The following is an 11061-nucleotide window of genomic DNA, read 5'->3' on the forward strand; positions in this document are numbered from 1 at the left end:
CTTCCTTCCTTCCTTCCTTCCTTCCTTCCTTCCTTCCTTCCTTCCTTCCTTCCTTCCTTCCTTCCTTCTCTTTCTTTCTTTCTTTCTTTTTTTCTCTTTCTTCCTCTCTCCCTCACTTCTTTCCTTCCTTCTTTCCTTCCTTCCCTCCCTTCCTTCCCCCCTTCCTCCCTCCTTCCCTCCCTCCCTCGCCTAAATAATGATGCTACCTGCTCAGTCCCATCCCCCACCAGCTGAGCTTGTCTTACCTGCTGAGAAATAACATGTGCATGTTTGTTTGAGACTTAATTTTTCCAATAAACTAGGATTGTATTAGTCCTGTTGGTCGTTTGGCTAAACCTTTCCGAGAATTAAATTCTGGACAACATCCTGGATCGGAGAGACAGTTTATTATTCTGAAGCCGTAATGAGTAAGCGTTGACTTTGTTGTTATAATTTAAGTTCCAGGCTTTTATGATTCAGACTGTTGCAACCAACGAAGCCTTGCTGAGAAATGACATCTCCATTACTTTAAAGATATAATGCTTTCCCCAAAAGTTGTTGTCACTGTAAATCTTCCCCCAAACAGTCGGCCTAACAGCTCAAACCTCCTGTTTTAGAAAGCTGTTTCCCAGAATGTTATCGTCCCCTTAAAGATAAAGAAAACCAAAAACCCGTCCCACGGAGTAAAAACCATCTGCCCTTTAACCCCTTGCCTACCCAAAGTTGACATCAACATTTATGTGATCTATGCATTTCCGCAGTCTCCTTGCTTCCTAATCCCTTCCTATATTTTTCTCCTGTTTTGGACTGCCTCTGATTAATATATTCTGGTAATTGTTATGAGTTCTATGCGGGATGTTGTCATCTCTTATAGATAACTGGGAAGTCTTAGACCAGTCTTTTTCCTGGCCCAGGATCATTACCAGGTAACGTCTTCGGAAAGCATCAAGGACCCCTCAGCACTTTTTTCCCCAGAAGACCCTATACCAAGGGTGGGGGACTATGGCCCTTTTATGACTTGTGGACTTCAACTCCCAGAATTCCTGAGCCAGCCATGCTCTCAGTTGAATTCTGGGAGTTGAAGTCCACGAGTCATAAAGGGGCCATAGTTGCATTCTGGGAGTTGAAGTCACAAGTCATAAAGGGGCCATAGTTGTATTCTGGGAGTTGAAGTCCACGAGTCACGAAGAGGTCATAGTTCCCCACTTCTGCCTATATCAGTGATGGCAAACCTTTTAGAGACTGAGTGCCCAAACTGCAACCCAAACCCCACTTATTTATCGCCGGGTGCCAGGTGGGCGTGGCCCACTGGATGGGTGTGGCTGTGGTGATCATGGCAGATTGGGTGGGTGTGGCCAAGATGGGCGTGATCACCTTGATGTTGCTCGTGGGAAGAGACGCCTGTGGGGGCTGGGCAGGGTTGGGGGAGATCCAGGGGGTCTCTGGCAGGTGGGGCGGTGGGCAGGAGGCTCATCCTGCGGGGTGAGGCGAGACAGGGCGGGGGTGCCATTGTCACAGGGCAAGGTGAGACGGGCTGGGGCAGCTGCTGCCTGACACCATCGGCCCCTGCACACAGAGGCCAGCGAGCGCATGGGTGCTGGGATGCATCTGGCCATGTGGCACCTCGGCAAGTTAGCAGGCGGCTGGTTGAAGAGGGACGATTGCCATCTCCGGGGCATGGCGCGTGTGCCCACAGAGAGGGCTCTGAGTGCCGCCTCTGGCACGCGTGCCATAGGTTCACCACCACTGGCCTATATCATTGGCCACTGTATGGATCAAGAGATGGACCCTGTGATTGGAGTTCATAGAGCCAACATCTACCCATTGAAAGTTTCCATCCACTTTTAATCCCAGAGACATCTCTGTGCCCACAGATGAAAAATGTTTCTCAACCCAGCCGAAAGGCTTTGTAAACCAAATAAAGGAAAGAAGGAGAGGCATTGCTAAAGAAAGCAAAGCTTGGCAGATTTAAGGGGCACAGCGTAGATGGATGCAGCTGTTCAAAGGGCGATTTCCAGTTACATGGCACAACTGCTTCCCTCTTTCTATAAACATTGTGGGCAATGCCTCCAGGGTTAATTCCTGAAGAAGTGGGAAGGCAGTGACAAAAACAGATTTGGGCATTTGGTTTTATGTTTTGCAGAATAAAGACGCACTCAAACTGCATCCAGAACAACATTGTAAGAAGAGGGTTAGTCTAAAGAGAAAGACTTGGTGCTGGTACCATTGGCAGTAGCTTCCTAGGTGGTTGGTCTTGGCTATCCTGAAAAAGCTAAACAGGATTGAACCTAACCAGCATTTGGAGGAGAGATTGATTAGGACATTCCCATGGCTATAAACTAATTGGGGAGTTAAATTCTGGAGGAAAGCAGCAGAAACCAATTCAAGAAATCATGTAGACGTTAGCCATGAAGCCACCAGGAGTTGAGCCCAACTTTCAGGAGACTTCTGACGATCGATCTATCTATCTATCTATCTATCTATCTATCTATCTATCTATCTATCTATCTATCTATCTATCTATCTATCTATCTATCTATCTATCTATCTATCTATCTATCTATCTATCTATCTATCTATCCATATATTTATAAACCTTAAGATGTTACAGTGTAAAACATCTAAAAGCAAGAGATGTAAACAAAACTCCAACGAGCTACAAACTGGTCACAAAAATGGGAGAAGAGAAGGTTGGGTGACCACGGTGAAAGTGTTGAGAGAAACAGAAAATGATTTTCTCTAAACCCATTTAAGAGAGTGAATTCCATGCAATCCAGGAAGACAGTAAATGGTTTGACATTCAAATGCCACTCCTCCATTCTCTGCTATCACGGTTTTCTATTGTGAAACAGTGGTGGATTACTTCATTTTGCACAAGAAAGAAAGAAAGAAAGAAAGAAAGAAAGAAAGAAAGAAAGAAAGAAAGAAAGAAAGAAAGAAAGAAAGAAAGAAGAACGAAAGAAAGAGAAAGGAAAGAGAGAGTGAGAGAGAGAGAGGAAGGAAGGAAGGAGTTCTATTTGTTTGTCTTTAACTGAAGAATTTTACAATCGAAAAGTCCAGATTATCAGTAAATTAAGTAAATTCTGCCTGGTTAAAATAGAGCAGAGATTTTTTTTAAAAAATGGGATCCTTGGTTGTTTTTGGATTGCAGCTTCCAGAATAGATTTGCTCTATTGGCAATGACAGCAGGGAACTAAAATCCAAAATGTGGGGAACTGACTGACTGATTGATTACACAAAGTCGTGTCAATTCTTATCAACCACCTAAACCAGAGGTCCCCAACCTTTTGGGCACCAGGGACCAGTTACGTCGAGAGAGGTTTTTCTGTGGAGAGGTGTGTGGTTTCGTGTGCTGCCTGCATCCTGCGGATAGGGTTTTGCTTGTTTGTGCGAACCGGTTGCTGGCATGCCGCAGCCCGGTACCAGTCCACAGACCGGGGGTTGGGGACCCCTGACCTAGACTGATCTTCTCAATGTTGATCTGTCCTTAATGTGATCTTTCAGATCTTCCAACAATGCCTCCCATCATTACTCTAACTGATTCCATCCACCTTGCTGCTGGTCATCCTCTTCTTCTCTTTCCTTCCACCTTTCCCAGGGTTCTGGACTTTTCTAGGAATTGTATGACTTGTTCCGATTGAAACTGAGGAATCGATCAATTGATCAGGTGCCATGAACTTGCGGTCAACTCTTAAGGGACCACAAGTAATGACTCGTCTCACAAAAGGCTTGACAATGCGGACTGACTTACTCAAAAGCGCATTGTACCAACCAAGTGAATTATTTTATTGCTTGTGTTCAGTGGTTTTAAATTTTGCTAGCTGCCTTGAAAGATCCCCAGAGCAGAAAGTGGGGCATAGAAATGGTGGTGGTGGTGATGAAGATGTCCACCCAACTCTTCTGGTTCCTTCCCATCTCTTTTAGACCCCGGGATGCCCTATCTGAATAAGTAGGCTCGTTCAAAATGAAGCACTGGGACTGCAACAGTCTGCTATTTTTTGTCTTTTAAAAATACCGATTCCCAGAGCCGTTATTTGAAGATGCTCGGCAGATGCTAAATTGTGCATACCGTGTTTCCCTGAAAATAAGACTGGGTCTTATTAGTATTTATTTATTTTGCCTCCAAAAGAGGCACCAGGTCTTATTTTCGGGAGACGTCTTACTCACCTGTGATTAAGATTTGTCTTGCAGAATGGGGTTTTTTTCTTTGCTCTTATCCAGGGGTCTCTCCGTTTGCCTGGTGGGTTTTGCTTGTTTTGGCAGGCTAAATGTGGTATGCCTAAGTACAAGACGCAGCCTTGCTTTGCCTCTGGCCAACTCCTCATTGAATTATTATTTTACACGGGGGAAAAAAGCTGGATTGGGCCCGGACATTTGCCGGGCAACATGGAAGGTGCTTGTGGGCACCCTGGTGCCTACCGGTTCCATCTTGCCGTCCGGCGTTAGAAAGTGAAGGAAGCCGATGCCTCAAAAGGCAGGAATCAGAAAGCAAATAAACCTGCGATACAGATGGCCGTGCCTGCGTTAAGCAGGATGCCGCCGATGCATAAGGCAGATTTAATTCTGTCTTCCTTGAACATTTTCCTTGACCCCAATGCTGCAAGGTGAGGGGGTGGGAGGGAAAAACCCAACGTTTCTTCATGTGACCTCACCATAATTGGGGCCTACGTTTCCAGAAACACACTCAGCATTATAATTTATTTCTGGCTTTTCATTTTGAAGCCCTGACCAATGTGAAAATCTGTTCCCGTTTGTATCGCATGCCGAGCAGTCTGTTTCTACTCTCTGCCAGGCAACAAAACAGGAGAGAAAGATCATCACACATAAAGCTTGTTGGTACACTGTTGTTCGTTGCCATCTTGTCCTAGTTTCAGGGTGGTACGTGGGCCGTCCTCATGTTGTCATGGTGGGTGCACAAAAAAAATACATTCTGGATATACACAGGGTCTTCTTCAGTCCTCGTGGTGCTTTTCCTCACTGAAAGAGGAGCTGTGATCATGCTAGCAAGCCAATCCCGGTGACTTTTTGACACCATCCATGCTGGTTTGGATAGCCAACCATCACAGGAACGTACGGCTGCCATAAAAATTACATCGTGCCAATGTGTAACTATAAAAAAAAACCAAATTAAATACAGATATATAGATATAGGCAGTATCTATAATCCATGGAAATCTGCTGAAAAAGATGTCAAGTTCGTGATTGGCAATTTCAGGATTAATCTACATTCTTTTCACAATGGAGTTTTTCCATCTTTCAAATGGCCCAAAATGGGACTATGATGCCACTAGAAGAGATCTTCAAAGAAAAACGGAGTCCAGGGTAGGGCAGGGGTGTCGAACTCGCAATGTCACGTGACGGGTCGTGACGTATCACGACTTTTTCCCCATTGCCGGAGCTGGGGTGGGTGTGGTTTTGGCCTGACGCATCCGGCCCGCGGGCTGGCAGTTTGACAGCCCTGCCTTAGGGAGAAATGAGATTGGCCAGTTTTTGATTCTGAGTGATATGGACGAAGCCTGTGTTGCTAGTGTTTATGCTTTGTAAGTGATTCAGAAGCATTTCAGATGTGCAGCATCTTATGGCTTCAAAAGTCACATTAACTCATTATTAGGCAGAAAATAGGGTCAACCTATTCTCCAAAGAACCTGAGGGTGGGACAAGAAGCAACGGATGGAAACTAATCAAGGAGAGAAGCAACTTAGAACTAAGGAGAAATTTCCTGACGGAGAGAACAATTAACCAGTGGAATGACTTGCCCCCAGAAGCTGTGAACGCTCCAACACTGGGGGGTTTTAAGAAGAGACTGGGCAACCATTTGTCTGAAATGGTATAAGGTTTCCTGCCTGAGCAGAGGGCTGGACTAGAAGACCTCCAAATGGCCTCAACGACTGTCTAAAAGAATGCAAATGACCAGCTGTCTGCAAGGAATATAAATCCTTCCATTTACCCCCATCTAATCAGAGCTGAAGAAGCTTCTTGGATGAGAAGCGAAACGTCTTCAAAGAAAAACAAGAAAGTCCAGTGACCGCTTGAAAAAGCACCTCTGGGACAACCATAACTTGGATGACTGAGAATCTCCATAGACGAATCCAAGAAGAAGACAATGAAAAATCAGCCACTGGGCTATAATGCAGGGGTCCCAAACCCCCAGACCGTGGACCAGCATTGGTCTGCAGCCTGCCAGGAACTGGGCTGTGCAAGCAAGCAAAAGCTGATCCATGCATGCATAGGATGCAGGCATTGCATGAAACCATGCCCCCCCCCCAGTCTGAGGAAAAACTGCTCTCCATAGAAACACTCCCCAGTGCCCAAAAGGTTGGGGGGGCACTGCTATAATGGAAAAGAAAACGGCACGTATGTGTTCAATGCATCGCCAGGAGTTTTTCTTGACTTGAAGGCACTTTGGCTTTAGAACAGCAACCAGATTTGGGATTCAGATAGCAGCAAATAATATTCTCCAGCTCTTTTCTTGATATCTAGAATTCTGTAGCCTGGAATTCTGTAGCCCAAAATTGATATTATACATAGAACAAAGGGCAATATTGACTTTATTTGCACAACGCTAATCTACAGATTAGCCATGCACACTTTAGCCTAGTGTCCTGTACAAACTCAGCCTGTGTGGTCAATTTACAGTTCAGTATGTCTGTAAACTCCCAGAAAAATTGGGTTAATTGAGTGTACCATTAGGTGTATTTATGGTTCATTGGCTTAAATGGAAGAGTTAAAATAAACATATCTCAAATCCTTGCCTTGGAAAACAATAGGATTAAGAGTGCTTAACTTTGGTTTGATTACACCAAAGAGAGAGAAACAGTGGGCTCTCCAAAGGAATAGAAACCAATCCAAGTATGTGGTTGATTATTAATGTATAGCAAGTGCACAATTAGTTTTTCAACAGTCTATTTCAGGAAATCGTGTGAAACAAGCTGGAAAATTGGCCGGGTAATACAGAAAAACACATTCCATTACCCCCCTCAATCCACTTAACTGGGGGAGAGAGGAAACAACTGCCCCTAAAGAAGAAGAATATTGCATACCCATTTAAAAGGCATCTACATCAGAGGTCCCCCAACCTTTTGGGCACCAGGGGCCGGTTCCGTGGAGAGAGGATTTTCCGTGGACCGGAAGGGGCGTGGTTTTGTGTGCTGCCTGCATCCTGCAGATGGGACTTTGCTTGTTTGCGTGGCCAGTGGCTCGCATGCCGCGGCCCGGTACTGCTCCATGGACCGGGGGTCGGGGACCCTTGCTCTACATTATAAAGATGATTATAAAAATTAGCTAGGATTTCAGGGCTGCTAAAGCCTTTTATCATCCCCTTACGTCAGTGGTTCTCAACCTTTTTAATGCCGCGACCCCAACCGGTTGTAAGTCGAGGACTAAACCGGTCGTAAGTCGAGGACTAAACCGGTCGTAAGTCGAGGACTACCCAACCGGTCGTAAGTCGAGGACTTTCCCTGCCCGGGAGCACCACGCATGTGTGGTTCCGCCCCCTGCGCCGGCCGAGGCGTAGCTGGCAAGCGGCAGAGACGGAGCAGGCCAACCACCAGCTGGCCCAGCCCAAGGGAGGTAAGGCACCCGCCGGAAAAGGGGAAAAAATGGTGGACAAAAAAAATGGCGGACAGCCTTGCTTGGTGACCCCCATGAAATGGTCGATCGACCCCAAATGGGGACCTGACCCACAGGTTGAGAACCACTGCCTTACGTGGACTCTAATTTATGTATGGTAGGAAGCAACTTGAGAGCCAAATGTTTTCTTCTAAGGCTTGAAATTTATGTCTGAATAGGAGATGACACGATGACGGTTGTTATCAATAGTGGAGTCTTATGATTATTGGGTGTGTGTGAGAGATGGCTCGAAGGTCAAGGATGGTGAGCTCGTTCAGCGGGGAAACTGACAGCCCGGGTTCCAGACCTGAGCATTGCGCAGTGGGGTGAGCTCCCGTCCCTTGCCTCAGCTCCCGCCCACCTAGCAGGTTGAAAGCTTGCAAATGTGAGTAGATAAATAGGTACCACTTTAGTGGGGCCTTTACCTTCATCTTTATGATGATTAGATGGATGATTGGTGCCTTTTCATTCTATAGCAAACCCATTCCATTTTTAATGTCAGACTGGAAAAACTGTGGCTCCGAGAAGCATAGATTAGTTAATCTTGTTTTACCCGGTTTATTTCAGTTCCTGCCTTTGTTCCTTTTACACACAAGGCACTGAACGTGTCCAACACACCCTCCTCCTATTTTATGCACAACAGCCCTGCGAGGTGAGTTGGGCTGAGTGAGAGGGGACGGGCCCGAAGTCAAGTGTGCGATGATCCAGACATTCAGCACTGCCACAACCTGATCGCAGTCATTCTCCTCCTGTTCCCTCTGATCAGCTGGCGAGGCAGCTGAAAGCAAAGCACTGTTTTTAGCAGCTGCAGGTTGACATTGGCACTGATGATGTTACCTAGTTGGGCCACGAGACGTCCGCAACGAAGCCACCAGAGCTCAGAGAGCACCGAGGACCCCACAGATCAACCCCGAGCCACAAAGATTCTCTTCTTATCGACTGACACTTTTGCTCCCTGGGGCCAAATCGGGGGTTGAGTTGTTGTTTCGGGCAAGCCTGGCGGCTCCGTAATTTTCTGCAAAAGAAGCATTTCTATTCTTCCTCCTCCTCCTCCTCCTTTCTCTCCGCAACGATCTTAACTTTGCTCTGCATTCTAGTCTCCCCACCTACCCACCCCCTCGGGCGCATGGCATTGTTTTTTTGGTTTTTTTGCTGCAGACCCCCGCAAGTAGCCCACGCCCAAGAAAGACGGGGCAAGACAAGCGTGCAATCCACCAGGTACCGACGGGACGACTTTTAACCCGGAGGGGCCCCGCGGAGGGCGAGGGAAACGGAGCCCCTCCTTCTTTATTCCAGAAAAGGAGCCCGTCAAACCCCCCCCACACACACACACCCCGCCCGCGGACTTCTTTGTCTTCGCCGAACTATAAAGCCTCTCCAACGGTCCCGCTCCTTTTACTCCATCCGGAGGCTCCTCCTCCTCCTCCTCCTCTTCCCTCCCTCCCCCCCAGCGCAAAGTGCACGTGGCTCCCAGAGGCGGAGCGACCCCCCCGCCCCTTCGAGCGGAGGAAGATGCCACGCCTCCCCGTCGGAGGAGCCCCTTCGACTTGAATGGGAAGGAGCGCGCGCTCCTTCCAGCCCCGGGCTTTTAACCCTTTCAACCCCACCGCACGGAGATGATGCGATGCGCAAAGTACGCATGTCCAACGTTCATGACAATAGGGTGTGTGTGTGCGTGTGCAAGTCCCGGCTCGGAGCAAGGCTCAAGATCTGGGGACGGTGGTTAAGAGGACCACAAGGAAACCTTCCCCAGCTTTTTCGAAGGGCGACAGATCCTCCCTTCCCCCCCCCCCACCGTTTGGTCCTTTTCTCGGTTGGCATCTTCGCCCACCGGCGCCGCTTCTTGCGCAGAGGACGGGCGCGCGCCTGTGCCGTTGCTGGGCTGGCCGTCGATTGTCAAGGGTGGGTGGGTGGCCGGGCTGCTTTAGGTAGATAGGCTCCCTTGGCTCCTTCTTCCCCTGCTAGGGCTTCTTCCTCCCTCGCCGTCTTTTTGGGGCGAGTCTGTAACGTTACACGCTTGCACGGAGGCGCGAGAGGCGACACGGACGGGCCCCAGGGGCGCGCGTGCCCAGCCCGGGGTTTTTTTTTGTTGACGGCCCTGCGGCTGAAGTTTACAAAAGCGCGGCTGAAAGAATGGACAGGGAAGGAGGCGTGGTCTGCCTCGGAAGGAGGACACGCCCCTCCGACCTGGCACCCTGGGCCAAGTCTCCCCGGTGCCCAGCGCAGAAACTCAAGACGCGCAGGACGCCCGCTCCCACCCAGTCTCTCCTCCCCTCCTCCCTCCCGTGCCCCGGGGTTATGGGAATGCTCCTAACGCGCGTAATCGAGAGGTTGGGAAGGTCCCCGGCGCCGTAGAGCTCTCCTCCCCCCTTCCAAGCCTGCAGAGGATCGGGTGGGTGGGTGGGTAGGTGGGCAGGGCAGCGCTTGTCACCTTTTCCCCGCACGCGGCACCTTTGACACCTGAGTCCCCCCCTTTCCTCCTCCTCTCCCTGGAATTACCTTCCCCCCCCCCCGTCGATGCTTGGAAGAGAGAGATCCTGATTCTCTTTCCTTCCTCTGCTGCTACCCAGTGTCGGCATGCTTGTTCCCCCCCCCCGTTTGGGGGGAAAGATCGCGGGGCTTTGGGAGGGGAAGGGACGGGAGGGAAGAGGGCTCGCCCCTCCGCCTTCTCCCCCTTTGGGGAACCGGGAGGGGTCCCTGCCCTGGCCTGCGCCCCGCAGACCGGCACGGCTGATGCCAAAGCGCCGGGAAGAGATCTCCGACGCCCGAATGGAGACAACAAAGAAGAGTAGCTTTTTCGCTCCGGGGCGGGGCAGGCGGCCTGGCGCCCGCCCCTTTGGTCCTGGGTTCCGCCAATGGCTTCGCGGAGCGGTCATGGCTTGCGCGGGCGCACTCCGTCCCTCCCCGCCCCTCCTCTATTCCTCCCCCCCCCCCGCTCTGTATCGGCTCTGGGACTCTTAACGCTGCGGCGCTCTGATTTTTTTTCCCTCCCCCCCTCCTTTTTTCTCTCTCCCCCCCCCGCGTTGTCTGGCTGCAGCAGAGGCTCAGACAGAAGAAAGGAGGAAGAGGAGGAGGAGGAGGAGGAGGAAGAGAAGGAGAGAGAAAGGAAGGGGGAGGAGGAGGAGGGAGGGGGGAGAAGAAAGAAAAAAAAAAACGCTGAGTGGTGGCTGGGAGGGGCTCCTTAAAGAAACGGTGCCATCGCCGGGCATTGTGGCCAGCGAAAAACTCGGGGGGGGGAGGAGAAAGAAAGCATCGCCCCGCTCCCCTCCATTCTCTCTGCACGCCACCTCCCCTCCCTCCCTCCCTCTCCTCCCCCCCCCCGCCGGGCTGGCCAGGAAAAAAAGAGAAAGCTCGGGGTGGGAAAATCGCATGGGGGGGTGTTTTCTTGGAAAGCGTCTTATAAACCGGACTGCATTGGAAAAAAAGGAAGGAAGGAAGGAAGAAAGGCGGCGGTATAGATAGATAGAGATATAT

At 49.7% G+C, this 11061-nt stretch overlaps 1 protein-coding gene across 1 annotated transcript in view; it reads left to right on the forward strand.

The window, feature by feature from the left end:
- The first annotated feature begins 403 nt into the window (after positions 1 to 403).
- The window catches only part of MEX3B (mex-3 RNA binding family member B), a 21256-nt gene continuing 10598 nt past the window's right edge, over positions 404 to 11061 (forward strand). The window contains exon 1 of the mRNA XM_029284899.1: positions 404 to 407. Coding sequence (XP_029140732.1) covers positions 404 to 407 — 4 coding nt within the window. The remainder of the gene's footprint in view (positions 408 to 11061) is intronic.

Source organism: Protobothrops mucrosquamatus, unplaced genomic scaffold (genome assembly GCF_001527695.2).
Source record: "Protobothrops mucrosquamatus isolate PMUCROS unplaced genomic scaffold, P.Mucros_1.0 scaffold1082, whole genome shotgun sequence".
Taxonomy (NCBI): Eukaryota; Metazoa; Chordata; class Lepidosauria; order Squamata; family Viperidae; genus Protobothrops; species Protobothrops mucrosquamatus.